Source organism: Bos mutus, chromosome 2 (assembly GCF_027580195.1).
Source record: "Bos mutus isolate GX-2022 chromosome 2, NWIPB_WYAK_1.1, whole genome shotgun sequence".
Lineage (NCBI taxonomy): Eukaryota > Metazoa > Chordata > Mammalia > Artiodactyla > Bovidae > Bos > Bos mutus.
This window is the reverse complement of record NC_091618.1, coordinates 16,396,013-16,417,613: the sequence shown is the minus strand read 5'-3', so window position 1 is coordinate 16,417,613 and position 21,601 is coordinate 16,396,013. Positions and strand designations below refer to the sequence as shown.

Here is a 21,601-nt window from a genome sequence, read left to right as displayed (position 1 = left end):
ATACTGGGTTGTATCTGTATCCCTGTTGAAAAACAGGGACAGTGCTGTATTTCAAAGATTGTTCCACAGACCACCTGTAGCAGAATCAGCCGGGGTGCTTCCATAGGCAGGTATCTGGGCCTGATACCCGCTAAGTCATCATTCCTGGGGATGGGCAGATGTCCATAAATGTTAGAGAAACAGTGGCTGTACACTGTGCCAGGTCTGATCTGAATGCATCTCCTTCCAATAACATTTTGTGATCTTTAATATATCCACCCCCAACCCCACACAGATTTTCAGGCATTTGGACGAGCACTCACCCTACAGGGGCTGACCTGAACCCACCAAGGATCCTGGTCCCTGCAGGTCCCGTGTCCTCTCTTTCTGCCTGGCCTGTACCACCTCCCTTTTCCTCCCACCATAGTATTCAGCCATTCTCCCCATCAGTTCAAGTCCCACCCGTGCTTGGAACTCCTTGATTGGCATTGTTCCCAAAGCACACACTTTTCTTCCTTGTTTGTTTCATGATTTGCTGCTGTTGTTCAGTCACTCAGTCACGTCTCTTTGCAACCCCATGGACTGCAGCAGGGCAGGCTTCCCTGTCTTCTACTATCTCCTGCAGTTTGCTCAAACCCATGTCCATTGAGTCGGTAATGCCATCCAACCATCTCATCCTCTGTCATCCCCTTCTCCTTTTGCCTTCAATATTTCCCAGCATCAGTGTTTTTTCCAATGAGTTCGCTCTTCTCATCAGGTGGCCAAAGTATTGGAGCTTCAGCTTCAGCATTAGTCCTTCCATTGAGTATTCAGGCTTGATTTCCTTCAGGATTGACTCATTTGATCTCCTTGCTCTCCAAGGAACTCTCAAGAGTCTTCTCGAGCACCACAGTAAAAAAGCATCAGTTCTTTGCACATGTTCAATATTTCCTGAGCACATGTACCTTGGAGAGATGGCAAGCTTCTAAGAAGGACTGGGCCATGGTTCTTTTTGTTTTTCTCAGAGCAGCTAGCAGAGCAGTGCTAGCTGGGTGGGTGAGTGGGGCAGGGCAGTGAAGGAAGTCTAAGCAGGTGGAGAAGCCCCTTGGGAAGTCTTTTCTCCATCAGGATGTGTCCAGGCCCAAGAGCCTTCCCCGGGGGGATTCTGGGGAGAAGACTCAGTCCAGGAAAAAGGAAAGAGACAGGTTGATGCTGAGAAAAGACAAGGCATTTTTGGAAAGAAAAAGAAAAGCTTGACTCACTTTTATCTTTTTTTTTTTAATTCAACCTTTGGTATTTAAAAATTAGGTTTTGAAGATAACAGATCTAAGAATGGAGTCATCACTGAAAGATGGAGATACAGTACTAAAAATGTTCTGCTTCTCCCACCCACAGATGCAAACAGGCCCTTTGCGGTAACAGATGGAAGGAGAGCAGGGATCTAGGAGCAGGGGCTCCACCAAGAGGGCCCACTCAGTGTATTTTCCCTCCTCTGGCCTCAGACCTTACTACTTTAGGAACCAGAAAAATTTGCTTAAAAAATTTTTTTTTTTGGATGTAGACCATTTTTTGAAGTCCTTTATTGAATTTGTTACAATATTGCTTCTCTTTTAAGTTTGTTTTCTTGGTAGTGAGGCATGTGAGAAGGCATGTACATTGGAAGATGAGGTCTTAATCCCTGGGCCTCCAGGGTAGTCCCAGAACCAGAAGACTTTTCATTGCTGGTATTTTATAAAGGACAGTGAAGGCTACTGATAGTTCACAGGTAAGTTCATAAAAAAGAACCCTTTCTTGTTGTTCTCTGTGTGTGTGTGGTTTTTTTTTTTAAACTCTTTTGGCCACCCTGCTTAGCATGTGGGATCTTAGCTCCCAATCAGGGATCAAACCTGAGTCCCTTACATTGCAAGGCAGATGCTTAACCCCTGAACCACCAAGGAAGTCTCCAGAAGAACCCATTTTAGTTTTCTTTCCATTGTCATACTTAAAAGCACTGCAAATATAACTTCTGCTCCCCTACACGGGCTCCCTCTGATTGCGGTTTTCAACGTCTCCCAGTATCCCTCCTCATCCAGGTACTTCCTCATCACTGTTCTCCAGGTGAGTTTAGGGAGACCTTTTCTTCATTTTGTAACTTCTAGTGTCTCGTTTAGGAAGGTAAGAGTCCTTACTCGACCAACTTAGGACCTCCAACCTCTCTGGAAACCTCTTGAACAAATGCACATTATAAAAGAAGGGGAAAAGTTAAAAACAATAGACAAATGGAGGGCACATGTATGTTGAAGACAGCCACTAAATACCACATCTAAAAGACAAATGTCAAGGTCATGGGTCTTGCTCAAGTGTGTTGTACGTTCTTGGAAAGCAGTGACTGAAGCACTCAGGAACTGCAAGATCTATCAGTTCTCTCTGGAGCAAAACAGAGCTGTGATCCTACAGTCTGATAAATGTCTTTCTTCCCATCATGGAGCCAGGTTCACATTCCAAAAAAAGGAGAAATGAAAGAAGTGTCATGCTAAAGACGTAGGAATATTTTAATTAACATGTTTTAATTAATTATGTAATAATAATAATATCAGTCTATTTTACAAGTTAAATGTATGAGAATGTATGAAATAGAAACAGTAGGAAAAAACTAAATGTGGGTCAGGAACATGAAGTTTTCCAAAACCAGGGGCCAAAAGAAGATGTGTTGCCTGCAGGGCCCAAGGAGGAGGCAGGGAGGGTGATGGGAACAGCTCGTGGTGTGTGTCTGTCCCTGGGGCTACTCCAGGAAGGAGTCGAGGCATGCCCTCTGCCCTGGTCTGGGACTGGGAGTTTATACTCTGGTCAACGGAAGATGGTGGCTTGAGAGAAAAAAGCCATCTGGTTACCTACACAGAGCTGGTCCCCTGGTGGCTGCAGGTGGGTTTTGCCGTAGAAGGAATCAGGGGTGAAAGTGCCAAAAATCAAAGGTGTAGAGGAAAAAAGTAAACAGTTTCCTCCATCCCCCTAAAAAAATGAATTCTTGAAATGCACACACATTCTTCTCTCAAACGTAGAAAAGCCTCACTCTGGATGTGCTTACGAGAAGATCGTCATCAAAAAACTTTGTCTCTATGATAACATTTCCACTGTAAGTCAGAAGAGAGGGCAGAAGAGTGAGCGTGTTAGCAACAGATTTCATTTCCACAAAGTAGTTTCAATCTAGGTCTACTGGGCCCGTGGACATGCACTCACCTATATAACCTTGGCTTGGGGATATTAAGATCACATGGGATTAGACATCTCACATGACCTTTTAATTTATGTGATGAGGTTCATCTTCTTCAAGTTTAGAAATTATAAGAGGGAGCATGTCTTAACCCACAGTACACCCAAGGCCCTCTGAGTGCTCTGCATGCAGAGGTGCCTATAAATACGACTTTCTGATTCACATGAAAACCTGAGACCGCAGGGGTGGTATCTTTTCTTATAAAACTCACTCTGGTGGAAGCTGTGGGTTGGCCTGTCCTGCATCTTTCTCCTCACTTTGGGTAACAACACTCTGTTCTTCTCTTGGGGGAACCCCTATCTCCAGTCCATGGTCAGTCAAGTGGCCCCTCCCTTGACTGACAAAAAGGCAGGCACAGGATATAATTTGAACCAATCAGAATCTCTCCTCTGAGCAAAATCCTTCCCATGGCTGCTCCTTGAGGAATCCATGATTCCTGCCACCTGCATCCTCTGACTGCTCAGGTCTGAGCCCTACCCTTTCAACTCTGTCCTATAAGCCAGAGTCAGTTTCTGTGGCTTACGGCTCAATAACCCCAAACGATACACCTGTATTGTACGCAGTGTACAATTTCATTCTTGGTGGGTATGTCAGTGTTTCCAAATCAAACTCCTCTTGAACTGAGTTAAAAGCAAGAGTGGTGCTATTCTGGGGTTCTAAAAAGTAAGACAACTTAAATAACCTGAATATATTATCATAGACTTGCTGGTGTTAGCACCTGAAAGAAATCAGGCCTGGCCAAGAAGTCAAGTAAGGGTTAACAAAATCTAAAAAATGCCCATCTACTTATGACACTGTACTTTCCCAGGGTAGTTAATATCTACCAGATGCATTTTTGCTGGTAATTAATTATAAAAAAATGGGTAAATAAGGAACTCAAAATCTGACTGATTAAATATAAATTTATATTATTTTAGTTTATACTATTATATATAGTATTTTATAGTTTATACTATTATGTAAATAAAAATCTATCCAAGATATAAAATAAAAAAACCTCTATTTACAAATTCAATGTGGTTTTCATAAAGGACCTGTTTAAAGAGGTGATCCAATATCACACAATTATCTATCTGTGTACATGATCTGCTACCAGGCAATACTTCTAAAACCTTTAAAAGACTAAAATCTTTTCCCAAGAGAAAATGGTAGGTGGGCAGTGACTGACTGATTTGGGGGACAAAGGACAAACTATTCTTTGAGCAGGAAGCAAATTTATAAAAATGGTAAGTGAGTCTCTGAAAAACTACAATCAAACATTATCCTCTAAAACAGAATTAGGACTTTTCCAGATTCTGCTGAGGGTCAAATGAAGTACATAGTATCAGGAGTTTGATAGTCAGGAAAGGGAGCAAATTAGCATAGATTTAATTTATGTTATGTGCTAGTTTTCTTCCATACGATCTCATTTTATCCTTACTCTACCTCTGTGAGACAGGATTATTAATTCTCCGTTTAGAGAAGAGAGTAAGGCCCAGAGAAATAAAGTACATAGCCAAGGTTACACTGCTGCTGCTGCTTCTCCTGCTAAGTTGCTTCAGTCGTCTCCGACTCTGTGCGACCCCATAGACGGCAGCGCACCAGGCCCCACTCACTGTCCCTGGGATTCTCCAGGCAAGAACACTGGAGTGGGTTGCCATTTCCTTCTCCAATGCATGAAAGTGAAAAGTGAAAGTGAAGTCACTCAGTTGCGTCCGACCCTTAGCGACCCCATGGACTATAGCCCACCAGGTCCCTCCGTCCGTGGGATTCTCCAGGCAAGAGTACTGGAGTGGGGTGCCATTGCCCTCACTAGTCAGGGTTAATCAGGAATTTAGTCTAAAGGTCTAGTCTGAAGTTTTTAATTCTTTCCACTCTATCATACTGTCTTTTCATGTGACTGAAGCCAGTAAGCTGTAACCTTGGATACCCTGGATACTCTTACCCCTGTTCTCAACCTAGGTTGCCTGCCTGCTGAACGGAACCATGCGTCCCATGTGCCTGGACTTGCTGCTTCAGAACACCTCCACCGTCCCTGCGGCCCGATCACTCACGTTAGCACGCTGGCTGGCATCATCTGGGACTCGGGCGCGGCCTCTATCAGGGACTGCCAGGTGTTTGTTGAGTTAGGGATCACAAAGCCAAACTCGAAGAACCATTCTGAAGGAAGAAGGAAAAGTGGGTGAGCTGGAGCCCTGGGCAGAGTCTCTGGGCTCTGTGTCCCTATCCTTTTGAGCAAGCCTTTTCCTACCCCTGCTGCTAAGTTGCTTCAGTTGTATCTGACTCTTTGCGACTCCATAGATGGCAGCCCATCAGGCTCCACCGTCCCTGGGATTCTCCAGGCAAGAACACTGGAGCGGGTTGCTATTTCCTTCTCCAATGCATGAAAGTGAAAGTGAAGTCGCTCAGTCGTGCCCGACTCTTAGCGACTCCATGGACTGCAGCCTACCAGGCTCCTCCATCCATGGGATTTTCCAGGCAAGAGTACTGGAGTGGGTTGCCATTTCCTACCCCAGGAACCACCAATGAAGCCATCAGAAACCTCCCAGGCCAGAGGCCACAAGAAAGGACATGGAAGCCCCCTGAACCACACCAGAGGTCTGCTCCTATGCTCTGAGATCTAAAGCACTAGGACCAGCAGCATTTTCTTATAAGTAGGCTAGATGTAAATTATACACAGAGGCACAGAACAGGCCTTTTCACTTGTTACTTCAGATCTAAGACACAGAGTGCACTTTTATACTCTTACACATGGTGAAGAAAACTCACTGCAGGGTGCCCTTGCCAGTGGAATCTGTATGTGACAGTATAGAGAGCACTGTACCAGGGCCTAACCAGCAGCTTCCTCGTGACCACATCAGTGAAAAGCCAGCACCACCCCCAGGCCCTCCAGGGTCGGTAATCCTCTCACTGGGCTCAGAGCCCCTCACAGTTGCCAGCTTTGTTTCTGCTTTTTGCCCAAGCTCCCAATCTCCCAGGGTGTAGGAACCCTATCCAAGCTGAGTTGCAAAATGGATGTTATCAAAGCAGGGCTTTAGTTCCCTGAGTCTTGACTTCTGCCCCTGTCACCCTAAGCCCAGATACGAGGCATGTAGGCAGCAGAATACCTTCCAGACATTGCCCTTTGAAGTAGACTTTTTGTTCCAGGCGGAATTTTTCCATTTGCTCTGCTGAAGAGAAGTTCAGTTCTCGAGACACTGCCTTGCATTTGAGGATTTTCTTGGGAACACGGGCTGGTAAAGAAAAAGAAATACTGAAACCATTTCTGGGAGCTTCTTAGAGATGATTTAGAGCATATCTTATCTATGCTAAATCTCAGAGAATGCCTCGGTAACAGAGTTATACTTTTTGATTAAAGGCAGAGGTCCCAAACTGGTCCAATGCATCTGACTGAAAGATCTTCAAGGAACACCAGATTTAGTGCACCGAAAGGCCTTACCCAGCCCCTCTTATCAGGAAGGAGGCTGAATGGGAGCCTTCTTTCTAGTCTGTCCTGTCGGTTTTAACCCCTTGGTTTTTCTTTTATTTCAGGATGATAAAAAATCAAGATCTTACTTTATATCTTTGGGTAAGTTTTAATGCTAAAATTTCAGCACAGAGTTGGTTTTGGGAAGTAGGAGAAGGCACTAGAAATCTCAGCATCACGTGGATGGACGTGCTGTGCCTGTAGAGGCCTGTCCAGTGGTGGTGCTGTGTCAACTCAGCTCCCTGACTCCCCAGGCCTGCTCTGCGTCGTCAGCCCTGTGCAGAAAAGGGTGGAAAGTACCTTCGTGCTCCACGCCAGGGACTGACAGGTCTTCTGTTCCTTGCCAAAGTATCTTCCCTGTCTCAGCATCCCGAAGGTTCATCCAATTTCTGATCAAGTATATTAAGGAAAAAGAAGACCCTAAAGCCGCCTACTTCGTCCTCCAGGTGTCTCAAATGTGCTCCTATTGACTCCTGTTTACTTCTCAGCAAGCTGGCCTGACTGCTAAGTGCCAAGAAAGCAAATATAAATGTGGAAGAGAGTGCAGAAGACATCTAAAGGAAGATGCAGAGACCCAGGGGAGATATTTTTATCTGCAACATGAGAGCTCACAGATGGTACACGTCTAGCAATTGCAAGAAAGAGGTAGAAAATGAACAGTGCAAAATTTTAAATTTTCCAACAGAAACTGACCAGCTGAGATAAAAAGACCTGAAGAAATAGGTATGAGAAAAATCCCAGGACATGACTCATGGAGATAGCCCTACAGTGAAAATCACTGTCCACAAGCGTTACTAACAAATCCAGACCTTTCAAGCAATGCTTTTTTTTGGCTGTGCCACTTAGCTTCTAGGATTTTAGTTCCCTGACTAGGGATTGAACTTGGGCCCAGCAGTGAAAGCATAGAGTCCTAACTACTGCCAAAGAGTTTCCTCAAGTAGCCTTCCTACCCCTTCACAATCAATATAAAGTCATTTATTTTTAAATTGGCAATAAAATTATCAAGTTTATATTTTTAAAAAATGGTACAAAAAACCCTTCACTTTGTATTCCAAATGGTAAGCCCCGGGCCTCAATCTCAGGAAAGCCAGGGTCTGAGATTGGAATTTGTCTGTCCTCCTTGCTGGAGCCTGGTCCGTGAAGGACATCATAACCACAGGCAAAAGGGAGTCCCCTCGGCTCTGTCCGAGTTAAGTAGCTGCTGCAAAGGAAGCCAATGGGCTGTCTGGGTTAGGCTGTTCCCCTAGCCTGCTGCTGCTGCTGCTAAGTCGCTTCAGTCGTGTCCGACTCTGTGCGACCCCATAGACGGCCTCCTACCAGGCTCCTCTGTCCCTGGGATTCTCCAGGCAAGAACACTGGAGTGGGTTGCCATTTCCTCCTCCAACGCATGAACGTGAAAAGTGAAAGTGAAATTGCTCAGTCATGTCCGACTCTTAGCGACCCCATGGACTGCAGCCCACCAGGCTCCTCCGTCCATGGATTTTCCAGGCGAGAGTACTGGAGTGGGGTGCCATTGAGACCATTAAAGTCAAAGCTGAGATATCAATCTGGGAGGCTGGCAGGCAGAGACCAGCAGGGAGCCTAAGGAGGTCACATGGGCTCAGCAGTCTTTACACTTACAAATTTCCTAGCTGTTGTTTCCTGCAGGAGAAGTGGGAAGGCAGGGACAAGGGATCTATCAAGTCCATTAACCTGGGAGCAGGAAGAGCTGCTAAGTAGACCTTGGCCTCCTCAAGCTGGGCACAGGACACCCAAAGGTCACGGGGATGATATCAAACTGCTGTGGGATGTTCTCAGGACAAGCCTAGCCTAGGCAGCAAGAGGGGAGAGGCGTCAAGCTTGCCATACCATCTGTTTGCTATGTAGAAAAACCCAATGGGGACTCACTTAGTCCTCACCCCAACGATCTACGATTCTCTGAGGGCCTGAGCAGAAAACAAGTTTCCCAATGACGTGGGAAGATCACATTTCTATTACAATTCATTGCAAGTAGGCAAATGTCTCTTACCTAATTTTTAGCCTGCGTGCATGCTAAGTCACTTCAGTCACGGTCAACTCTTTGCCACCCTATGGATCTTAGCCTGACAGCCTCCTTTGTCCATGGAATTCTCCAGGCAAGAATACTGGAGTGGGTTCCCCCTGCCTTCCTCCCAACCCAGGGATCAAAAGCACATCTCCCGCATCTCCTGCATTGGCAGGTAGGTTCTTTACCACCATTTTGAGGTTATATAATACCCTCATTTCCAGTTCCCTACTTCCTGAGAGATACATGCATATATGTACATACATGTGACACATAAAAATACATCTGGAACACATAAAATGACTGAATGTTCACAGGTGCCTCAGTCTGAAACATCCCGAACCTGAACTTCAAGCACCTCATCCCTGGTCTACTTTAACATGCCTGGTTATTCTGGGCCTCAAGGCAATGGCTTCACAAACATCACTTTAACAGTAAACAGCCCATTCCCAAGACAGAGACACAGAAACAGTGACCCTACATCTCCAGCATTTACAGATGACTGTCTCAGGTGGCATCTCTTTGAGTCAACATGAAGGAGTACAACATAGACAGAGATGGAAGTTAGCCATCGAGCTGAACACATGAAGAGCTTAACTGAAGGCTGCATTCCAAAGAAGTCAGCTTCCAAGACCAAAATGACCTCTGCTGTTCCCTTCTATTGTCAGGTCAGGGACAATAAGCTGTGAGAACTGGGACCCTGCCCCTGGGACTGCCCCAGTCCCCTGGGATGAAAGACAAAGTTGAGAGATACTCTTAGAAAGAAAAAAAGGCAAAAGGATAGAAAATGAGAGTAAAGATACAAAAACTGGACGCCAGTACAAGAGGCCCAACATCTAGCTAATATAACTTTGAGAAAGAAGAGAAAAAAACAAGGAGAGGAAGTCATCAAAAAAATGAATTCAAGAAAATGTCCCAGATTGAAAAGGTCCAGCAAGGGCCTGAATCGCATCACTGTGAACTTGCAGAACATCAAGGTTAAAAGACAAGCTTCCAGAAGGAAAATGAGTTGTTACCGAAAAGGTCAAAATCAGAACGCATAAGACTTTTCAACAGGGACTCTGGAGGACAGAAAAAAATGGAGCAGTGCCTTTAAAATTCTTAAAGAAATGATTCCTAAAACTAATAAACCTTTACTTTCTCAAGAAACTAATAGTAACACACTCCTTCAAAATGACAGGGAAGACCAAGGAAGAGGATAACATGGAATCCAGGAAGCAAGAGATCTAAAACAAGAAACAGCAAAGGGGTCCTCAGAGTGATGGTGAAGGAGACCCCAAGACAAGAGCTCCTTAACAGGCCTGGAGGGCGACTGGTTCAGGGTCCAGACAAGAGCAAGCCATAACACTCATGGAGACGTTTAAGAAGATGAAATTAAAAACAACAAAAACAAAAAGATGAAATTCATATATCTGATGTGTTTATATGAAAAGAGGGTTGATTCAATTAGGGGAGGTTTGGGGGTCAAATTAGTGAGAAGTATAGAAAATTTAAGCAAATTAAAAAAAACAATTATTAGCATCAGGGAAAAATTAAATGTAGTACTGGAGAAAGGAGTAGTCACAGCATACTACACAGCTTCATCGCAGTGCTGAAAAAGTGATGATAAAAACACAGATCATAGGTTCAACACAATTATCCTGGGAGGATGGGAAAAGAAGAGAATGTGTGTGTGACTAAGAGTAAAGTATTGAGACAGAAAAAAACTCATTTTCATCATGGAAAGTCGATAAATAATGTTTAAAAGGGAAACATTAAGATATAACCACAGTGCACTATTTGGAAATATCAAGATAAACACCAAATAAATCAGTTAGAAAGAAGTGAAAATAGTTTTCTGGAGTTCTTGCCTGGAGAATCAATCCCAGGGACGGGGAAGCCTGGTGGGCTCCTGTCTATGGGGTCGCAGAGTCGGACACGACTGAAGTGACTTAGCAGCAGCAGCAGGGAGTAGAAAATCGCAGTGTGAGCAATGAAATGCTCTTCGTCTTTAGAAACCAGGGAGAACTATGACTCTATGTGAAGTATACATACAACTCTGATAAAAATAAAGACTAAGTTTAAAAAAGACAGTCCCAAGTTTTTTTTGTTTGTTTTTGTTTTTAAAAACAATGAACAAAGCATTAAAGGAAAAGAAAATTAATATTCTTCATGCACGGCTGAGCCTGAAAAAGATTGTTAATATTTGTAAAGAGACTGAGCTCCAGACAAATACAGTTGATAGTTTATATGTCTCCCCCCCCCACCCCCGGCTGTCTAGCAACCAAACCTTCTTCCCAACCAGCACCCTGCAGCCTCCTTTCCCCTGTGGGAGGCAGTGAGTGCTTTGCACTATAGCAACTAGGATTCAGCTTCTTCTCTCCTAGTCACGGTGCAGCTGGGGGCAAGCATATGACCTAGGCTGGGACACCCGGGGCCCTGAAGCTGTTGTCACACAAAGATTTGAGTAAAAGCCAGCAGTTCCTCAGGGTAGGGCAGCAGGTTGTGCCAACCTGATGCTTCCTGAAGTGTGTCCCTTGTCCCTCTGACTGCCAGTCAGTTCTGAAGCAGCAGAAAGCCTCTGAGAGTCTTTTCCATGGGTTGGGTAGTTTGCAGTGCAGAACTCTGAACAACACAGTTGATGAGCATCATTATGTATGGAATAGTTCCACATTTAACCCTCTGGAGAGACTCTAAGTTTTGCTGCTATATAAAAAAGGTCACAAAAGAGAACCAAGGGTTATCCAGTAGTGTGCCCCAAATGTGATTGGTACCTAAACCTCCCATGCCTTTGACCTGCTTGGGCACTGTCCTTGGACATGCACCCACCACTGCTTTGAAGTTGTGTTGGTTGTGCTCCTCTCCTCTCAGTGTGCGAAATCCTAACAAATTCTCCTGCAACCTCATTATATCTCTTGATACAGTTGCTCTGTTGCACCTACGTGGTTTTCTCACCTCTTTCATATTTCTACATTCCACTTTTTAATTTTAGCAACTGAATCTAAAAGCAAGTTAAACGTATCCACACTTGCTTAGGCCATATCCTAAAAAGTGTAAATGGTGACAGATTTTCTTTTCTTGGGCTCCAAAATCACTGTGGATGGTGACTGCAGCCACGGAATTAAAAGATGTTTGCTCCTTGGAAGGAAAGCTATGACAAACCTAGATAGCATATTAAAAAGCAGAGACATCACTTTGCCAACAAAGGTCCATAGAGTCAAAGCTATGGTTTTTCCAGTATTCATGTACACATGTAAGAGTTGGACCATAAAGAAGGCTGAGTATCAAAGAAATGATGCTTTCAAATTGTGGTGCTGGAGAAGACTCTTGAGAGTCCCTTGGACAGCAAGGAGATCCAACCTGTCCATCCTAAAGGAAATCAGTCATGAGTATTCACTGGAAGGACTGATGCTGAAACGAAGAGCCGACTCATTGGAAAAGACCCTGATGCTGGTAAAGAATAAGGGCAGGAGGAGAAGGGGGTGACAGAGGATGAGATGGTTGGATGGCATCACCGACTCAATGGACATGAGTTTGAGCAAACTCTGTGAGACAGTGAAGGACAGGGAAGCCTGGTGTTCATGGGGGTTGCAAAGAGTCGGACACAAATCTGCGACTGAACAACAACATACATATACTTACCCATTCTAGAGTCTCCGTGTATTAAGAGAAAGCTTCCCCAACTGGAGAAATAAAACAGGCACTACTGCTCTAGCAAGTCCATACTGAACTCAGATCTAAACAGAACTGCCTTAGACATTTAAGCCCAAGGTTTTCAGAAGACACAGTACTCATTCAACCTGCAGTGTACATGCTTTTCATTCTTTTCCTGCAGATAGTCTCTTATGTACTAATATAGCCACAATGGACACCAGCCTTTCTTAAATAAGAGAACTAAAATTACTTCTAAATTTCCAGGCTCACAATGCAAGTAGGACATTCTAGCAAAACTACTATAAGAAAAGCCTTGGGGAAGGAGTTCTCCTCACAAAGCAACAGATGGATCAGACCTAGTAGCTTCTAGAAAAAGCATTACTGTCCCTGACCCAGGTCAGCAAACAAAAGCCTGGGACCACGACATACTCTTCAATCTGTCAGGGGATAAAAAGAAAATAGCCTTAAATTATTCTGTCTGATAGTTAGTAGATAGTGAATTTGTTTCCTCCATTTTATAAGGCAGAGAGGCTGCTAAAAACATATAGCTTAATTCCTTAATGTAAACATCTCTTCTCTTTATAAATAATCAGATTAAGGATTTAATTAATATTGGGGAAAATATAGTAAAAAAAAAAAAAAGTATCTTCGGCCACTTCAACAATTAGGCATTTCCTGTATGTACCCTAATCTGGAATATTATTTACTAGTGTCTATATCATATGTTCATTTCATAATCCTAAACCTGTGACATTTTAGCCCCAATAAATAATACAAAAAGCTTCCCAGGTAGCAGAGAGGTAAAGAATCCATCTGCCAATGCAGGAGACATGGGTTTGATCCCTGGGTTGGGAAGATCCTCTGGAGGAGGAAATGGCAACCCGCTCCATTATTCTTGCCTGGGGAATCCCATGGACAGAGCAGCCTGGTGGGCCACAGTCCAAGGGGTCGCAAAGAGTCGAACAAGACTAAGCAATTGAGCACATACATACACACACCCCCACACATACAACACAAAATCAGAGAAATACAAACAGAGCTCCATTCAAAGATACTGGGGTGAAGGTTACTTAGAGACCCTCCAAGTTCTGTGATTTTAGGGGTGAAAAGAAAGGCTCTTAGCTCATTATAGAGATGCAGTCATTTTTGTTGTTGTTGTTAGTCAGACACTAAGTCATGTCTGACTCTTTGCGATCCCATTGACTATAGCCCACCAGGCTCCTCTGTCCATGGGATTCCCCAGGCAAGAATACTGGAGTGGGTTGCCATTTCCTCCTCCAGGGGACTGTCTTGACCCAGGGATCGAACCCACATCTCCTGTGGAGTCATTTGGGAACAGCTTTCTAAATCATAAAAATACAAATCCATGATACCCTATCAGTAAAAAGAAATAAAAATGATTGAGGAAAGTGTCTTAAAATAATAACAATGAGAAAAGCTGGTCCACAAAAGAAGAAGCATATTTGCCTAAAAATGTTGGAAATGAAAGATAAGCTCTTATGACCGATCATCATCTGGCTGAAAACATTTTTTAACAGCTTTTTGCCAACGAGATTTTTAAAAGAAAAAAGAATGTGAGTTTTAAGGCTCAAAGTTCAAGTCACTTCCTATCTTGAGAGAAGAGGATTAGGTGGACAAGCTTTAAGGAGCGGGGGCTGGAGGACTATTTATAAATACCACCTTCTGGGTCAGCCAGGTCTTTTCTCATTTAAAAGCTCCCTGGTGATTTATATATGAGATGAGCACAGAGGAACGCTCCTTTACTAAGGGAAGCCTCTGCTGGGGAAGAGGGGTTGTCCCTGGTACCTCTATATTTGGAACCAGGCACCCAAAAGGAGATGCACTCTCACATGTAAAATAAAAGCATCTTAAAAAGAAGCTTCAGAACAAAAGCAATAGTTTGTAATGTATCAGGCTTTACGAAAGTTAACAGAGGAAATAAACTAAGAGAAACTATGGAAGAATGAGACGTTTGGTTCAACGTGACAGTTGCATAAGTCCTCTGATGTTTTAAAGAACAGACATGGTCTGGTATGAATTAGATGCAGTCCAATGTAGGAGCTGGGGACAGTCCTGAGGTACAGAAGGCAGTGGAGGTGCAGAGGTGGTAGTGGAGTGGGAAGGGAGCGTGTGGGGGTTGGAAGAAACCAGTTAGATGAGTGGTTGTGGTAGTGGTTTAGTTGCTAGGTCGTGTCCAACTCCTGCGATCCCGTGGACTGTAGCCTGCCAGGCTCCTCTGTCCATGGGATTCTCCAGGCAAGAATACTGGACATGAACAGGGTACTAGGTAAATTTCTCCTAGAGATGTCAGTTCAGGAACTGGGATACAAAGACTTAAAATACTTCATAACAATCATCTATAGAAGCATTTTGGAAGAGTACATTGAGTCTTGTGGGTCTTAATTAGTTTTAAATGGAAATAGTAAACATTAATTTTTGATTAATTACTGAATAAGATGAACATTCATTATTATACTGTATATATAATATACATTGTATTAACAACATTAATATGCTGAACAGAACAGACTTACTGGACATGCCAGTATCTCACTGGCCAGTTAAGGGAGGGAAAAATGAGGGACATTAAGGCAAGGCAAGGTAATAGAGAGGGAATGAGGAAGGCAAAGAGGGGAAAGAGGAAAGAAACACAGAACACACAAGAACAGGAAAAGGGACTCGAGGGAGAGAGCTAAAGAAGGAAAAAAAAAGCCCATATAAACTCAGAACCAAGAGATAGGGTGAGGACAGAAGGGAACAGAGAGGAAGAGGTTCGGCAAGTTGAGAGGTCAGTTCTAGTTTTTTCTACTTTAATATTGCACCATAGAGCGTTTTGGTTAATGACTTTCACAGAATGGTTTGAAATTGATGGGTGGAGAAGGAAACAGCAATCCAACCATTAAGCCCCTCTGAATTGGCTGATTCATAGTTTTCTGGAATTTATTATCCAAACTGTGGTTACCAGTGGCGAGAGGGTATGTTGAGGGGCAATACAAGAGTACATGAAGAGGAAGTACAAACTATTAGCTATAAAATAAGCTACAAGGATATATTGAACAACATGGGGAATACAGCCATATTTTATAGTAACTATAAATGGAGTATAGCTTCCCTGGTGGCTCAGATGGTAAAGAACCTGCCTGCAATGCAGGAGACCTGGGTCAAGAAGGTCCCCTGGAGACAGGAATGGCTACCACTCCAGTATTCTTGCCTGGAGAATCCCATGGACAGAGGAGCCTGGTGGGCTACCGTCCACGGGGTTGGTTGCAAAGAGCTGGACACGAGTCAGCAACTAACACTTTCATAAATGGAGTATAACCTTTAAAAATTGTGAATTACAATATATTATACATCTGCAACTTATCTAATATTGTCCAGCAACTATATTAAAAAAAAAAACAACTGTGGTATTTTCAAGAATGAAAGAGTTGCTTACTGGGAGGTACACTTAAGTGAGTTGGTTCATACAAGAGCTTAAAAAGTGCCTGGGCATTTAGTTAGCCATGTGTTAGCTATTATTATTATCACTATTATTGCTTATCATTTCCAACCTGGCCTCCTTGCTTCCAGTCTCCTTTTTATAAATTTATTTTTTGCCACACAGAGTCTTCATTGCTTTGTGTGGGCTTTCTTTACTTGCGGTGAATGGGAACTACTCTTCATTGTGGTGCTCGGGCTTTTCATTGCAGTGGTTTCTCTTGTTGCACAGCACAGGCTCTAGGTGCAAGGGCTTCAGCAGCTGTGGCACATGGGCTTAGTTGCCCCAGAACATGTGGAATCTTCCCAGATCAGGGATTGAACCCGTGTCCCCTGCACTGGCAGGCAGATTCTTAACCACTGGACCACCAGGGAAGTTCTGTTTCCATTCTTGCCTCCTCCTCAAACCCATTCTCACAGATGGAAGTGGTTTTTTAGAACTGTAAATCAGATGTCAATCCCCATTTTTTCCTTTGCACTTAGGAAAAAAAAAAGTCCTTTGTGTAGTTTCCAGGGTCCCCCAGTTGCTATGTTCTGCTCCCACAGTCTCTTCTCCCTGCTTTTGTCCTGACTCTTCACACCCTCAGGTCCTGGCTTCAGTGCCACCTCCTCAAAGACACCTGGGACCACTCGGTTTCCAGCAGTTTCTAAAATCAGATCTGCCTGACTCCTGGGTCAAGGTTTCTTCTTGCCCCAAGGCCAACACCTGGCCACAGCTGGCTTCCCAGAAGCAGAGGATTTGTGGTATCTTCATCTCCCCTGAAAAAAAGGCTAAATACCCCTCCACCTTTGTGTGTTGCTCTCTTGGTAAAAAACCTTCAATGGATCCTCCCAGACTGATGCAGGGCTCCCCATATATCTGATTTCAAACTATCATTCATTCAATAAAAGCTTACTGACAACCTACTGTGTGCCGAAGACTGACATCAAAGTCACATGTGAAAAAAATCTAGGCAATGTTGTTTCATAAAAAGTGACAGGTGACCCACTCCAGTATTCTTGCCTGGAAAAGTCCATGGACAGAGGAGCCTGGTGGGTTGCAGTCCATGGGGTTACATGATTGACCATGTGTGCATCAGGGTGGAGGGAGATGTGTTGGTAGCAATAAACTGGTAGAACTAAAAAAAAAAAAAAGTGACAGGTGGAGGGAAATAATAGTTCTAAATTAATATTATTTTATTAAAATTATGATCTTAAATATGTATGCAAAAATATTTCATCCACATCCCTTTTTAAAATATTTTTTCATTGGAAAGATAAGAAATTGCCTTATACTCAGGGTCACCATATATTTAGGCATTATTCTGATAATTTTGTGGGTTTTCTTTACTTAAAACCAAAAAATTTACTCACTTCCTTAAAGATAATTCATACTCAAGCTGGATAATCTGCAATGATACTGAGATAATTCTCTAATGATATTAACTGCAACCCTGATACCAATCTAAGGATGGAAGATACATAAGATTTCAATTCACAGCAATTCACCAAGAAGGGAATTGGCTTATCAAGTGTTATTCTATTCTAGCCCTTTTTTTTAAAAAAATAAACTTTAAATTTTAGTTTTAGACTTACAGAAAAGCTGTAAGATAGTAGAGTTCTCATATACCCAACACCAGTTTCCCTTTATATAAACATCTTATGTTTGCTGCAACTTATGAACCAACACTGATACATTAACATTAATTAAAGTCCTGGGTTCAATCCCTGGATTGGGAAGATTCACTGGAGAAGGGAAAGGCTACCCACTCCAGTATTCTGGCCTGGAGAATTCCACAGACCGTATAGTCCATGGGGTCGCAGAGTCAGACATGACTGAGCGACTTCCACTTCACTTCATAGTTTCTTCAGATTTCCTTAGTTTTTATGCAATGTCCTTTTTCTGTCCCAGGATCCCATTCAGGAATCCACATTACATTTAGTTGTCGTGTCTCCTGAAGTTCTTTTTTTTTAAACAATAACTTTTATTTATTTATTTTGGTTGTGCCACTATGTAGCATGCAGGATCTTAGTTCCCCATCCAGGGATTGAACTGGTGTCCCCTGCATTGGGAACACCGAGTCTTAACCACTGGACCACCAGGGAAATCCCTTGAAACTCTTCTTGGCTGTGAGAATTTCTCAGACCTTCCTTGTTTTTGGTGACCTTGACAGTGTTGAGAACTGGTTAGGTATTTCCTGGATGTCCATCAACTGGGGTTTGTCTGATGTTTTTTCTTATGATTAGACTGGAGTTGTGGGTTTTGAGGAGGAAGACCACTGAAGTAAAGGGCCATTTCCATCATATCATGTCAAGGGTACATAATGTCAACATGACTTATCACTGTTGATGCTGACCTCAATTGCCTGGCTGAGGTAGTATTTGTTAGCCTTCTCCATTGTACACAATCATTTCCCCTTCTTTCCATATTGTACTCTTAGAAATAAGTCACTGTATGCAGCATGAATTAAGGGGTGGGGAGTTATACTCCATGTCCCAGTGGGAAGAATAACTAGATGAATTATCTGGAACTCTGCAATGGAGATTTGTCTTTTTTCCTATTTATTTTAAAATCAAATTATTTATTTATATCAGTTCAGTTGGTTTTATTATCAAATAACTGTGCTCTGATACCTAAATGATCTATCTACATGAAAATATTTCAACACTAAGCAATTTGTTTAAAAATATTTAAGACGGGATTTCCTTGGTGCTCCAGTGGCTAAGACTCAGCTGTCTCAATGAAGAGGGCCTGTGTTCCATCCCTGGTCAAGGACTAGATCCCACACGCTGCAACTAAGAGTTTGCATGCCTCAGCTAAGACTTGGCTCAGCCAAATAAATAATACAAGTAAGTAAATATTTAAAAAAAAATATTTAAGATGTTCACCTGTTAAGTCTCAGGGATTCATTTGGATTGTAGAGGGGAAGACAGACACCACAGGGTATATTAGTATACAGTAACAAGGAAAAGCTGAGACAGAGGAAAACAAAATTGGTTTGGAGCAGAACACCTGGATGAGAGTCCAATTTCTACCATATAATATTTGTGTGATCTTAGATTAAGTCATTTATCCTGCCCAAGTTTTAGTTTGTCAACTACTGATAATACTTTAACCCTTAAGGTTACTGCAGGATTATATGAAATACCTATAAAAATGGTTTATAAACTGATAAACTTGATACAGGGCTTCCCAGAAGGCACCATGATAAAGAATCCACATGCCAATGCAGGAGACACAAGAGATGTGGGTTCAGTCTCTGGGTCGGGAAGAACCCCTGGAGTAGGAAATGATAACCTGCTCCAGTATTCTTGCCCGGAAAACTGCATGGACAGAGGAGCCTGGAGGCCACAGTCCATGGGGGTCACAAAGAGTCAGACAAGACTGAGCACACACACAAACTTGATACAAAAGTATGACATTATTATATCATAATTATTCAGGACTGGAAAAAGAAAAAAAAAGGAAGCAACGTCTTCTGAGCTATTTCACATTCTCTAATAAAAGCACATTATCTTAAAATGCTATATAATCTTCAACAAGGGAAAAATTACAAGTTAGTTATATGAATTAATGTTTGATTTTGGTTTATCCACTCAAAACCTTATAATTCCTAGAAAATCTCTTGCTGTCCTTTTTGTTGCTCATATATTAATCAGCATTTCTTTTCCCACCTTCATCTGTTTAAATGTACATATGTGTGCTTAGTTGCTCAGTTGTGTCTCTTTGTGACCTCAAGGACTATAGCCCACCAGGCTCCTCTGTCCATGGAATTTTCCAGGCAAGAATACTGGAGCAGGTTGCCATTTCCTACTCCAGGGTATCTTCCTGACCCAGGGATCGAGCCCAGGGATCATCTCTTGGGTCTCCTGCATTGGCAGGTGGATTCTTTACCACTGTGCTACCTGGGAAGCCCGTTTAAGAGTATCAGTTCAGTTCAGTTCAGTCGCTCAGTCGTGTCCGACTCTTTGTGACCCCATGAATTGCAGCACGCCAGGCCTCCCTGTCCATCACCAACTCCCGGAGTTTACTCAGACTCACATCCATCGAGTCAGTGATGCCATCCAGCCATCTCATCCTCTGTCGTCCCCTTCTCCTCCTGCCCCCAATCCCTCCCAGCATCAGAGTCTTTTCCAATGAGTCAACTCTTAAATGAGGTGGCCAAAGTACTGGAGTTTCAGCTTTAGCATCATTCCTTCCAAAGAAATCCCAGGGCTTATCTCCTTCAGAATGGACTGGTTGGATCGATCCACACAGTCAAAGGCTTTGCAAAAGAAATAGATGTTTTTCTGGAACTCTCTTGCTTTTTCAATGATCATGTTTAATTTGATTTCTGAAAAACCTCTGCCTTTTCTCTTGTTGAACAACTAATGTTCACTGTTCAATTGCAGCCTAGGTTGGAGAATTCTGAGCATTCCTTTACAAGCGTGTGAGAATCAATTTGGCTGTAGTTCACCATCTGCATTGCCTTTTTTGCCCAAAAATGAAAACTGACCTTTTCCAGTCCTATTTCCCACGGCTGAGTTTTGGGAAATTTGATGCATATTGATCTTCACAGCATCATCTTTGTTGATTTGAAATAACTTTTAAGTCTCATCTTCCACTAGCTTTGTTTGTAGTGATGCTTTTAAGCCCACTTGACTTCACATTCTGCTAGATGAGTGATCACACCATCTGTGATTATCTGAGGTTCATGAAGATATTTTTCCCAGCAGTTCTTCTGTTATTCTTGCAGCTTGTAATATCTAATGCTTCGCTGTTAGGTCCTCTGCGTTTATGTCCTTTATCAGGGCCCATCTTTGACAGAAATACAGCCTTGACGTATCTCTAATTTTCTTTGGAAAAATTCCCATTCTGTTGTGATTTCTTTTTTTCAAAAAGGTCTTTATCTCTTCTTCATTCTCAAGAAAATGATCTTTCTTTTTTTTTCTTCTACTGTACTTTCACAGCAGAAATAGAGGCCTCCTCAGAAGCTAGCTTTTTTCTCTTGATGGTATTTTTCTCCTGTATATTATTGATACAATAGTATGCCAACTAATTTCTCTCCTTCAATCTGCAGTCCATTGTTTTTTTATAGTGTGGTTTGATGATCTTGTTAAAAACACTGTTCCCAAGGCCTCATCTCAGTCTTAATCAGAATCTCTTCAGGTGAAAAGGACATCTTTTTGGGGTCTTAGTTCTAAAATGTCTTGCCTTAGGTCTTCAGGAGAACCTTTCAACAAAGCCTAATTGCTTTTGTTGACCATGATGCTTCATTTTAAAAGCAATTCTTATGTGCAATAAAGTTGAAGTACCATTTGTGTAGCCTTTACAATCTATGACTAGAGTTACACTTCTAAAGTACAAGGTGGATCATATCATTACTTCTTCAAAAAAATTTTTCAAAAGATTTTCACTGGTCCTAATTTTTTAGCTTGGTATTTAAAGTTCTTTACATTGTGCCCCAGCATCTCTCTTTCTGCTCAGTCTCCTTTCTGCTTCATATCCCTTTTGATCCCTTCCTGTACCCCATTCTTATCTAGGCACAGTGAGTATACTATGGCCCATACACCTCCAGGGGCCTCCCAGATGGCACTAGTGGTAAAGAACCCGCTTGCCAATACAAGGGACATAAGAGATGCAGGTTCGATCCCTGGGTCTGGAAGATCCTCTGGAGGAGGGCATGGCAATCCACTTCAGTATTCTTACCTAGAGAACCCTATGGACAGAGAAGCCTGCCAGGCTATGGTCCATAGGGTTGCAAAGAGTCAGACACAAATGAAGCAATCTAGCCTGCATGCACACGCACCTCTGTGCTCTCTGGTCAGCTTGGGTACTTGTCTGAAGTCTCTCATG

At 42.7% G+C, this 21,601-nt stretch overlaps 1 protein-coding gene across 3 annotated transcripts in view; it reads right to left on the bottom strand.

Moving 5' to 3' along the window:
* The window catches only part of PDE6D (phosphodiesterase 6D), a 64,421-nt gene that overhangs the window by 3,639 nt on the left and 39,181 nt on the right, over positions 1-21,601 (bottom strand). For 2 of the 3 annotated variants that reach the window (XM_070385182.1, XM_070385199.1), the window contains exons 2-4: positions 6,954-7,042; positions 6,295-6,420; positions 5,242-5,347 (exon numbers count right to left, since the gene is read on the bottom strand). In XM_070385182.1, coding sequence (XP_070241283.1) covers positions 5,242-5,347; positions 6,295-6,420; positions 6,954-7,042 — 321 coding nt within the window. Of the gene's footprint in view, positions 1-2,465; positions 3,069-5,241; positions 5,348-6,294; positions 6,421-6,953; positions 7,043-21,601 lie in introns of those variants that run through there. The other variant, XM_005906408.3, reaches the window with a different exon arrangement.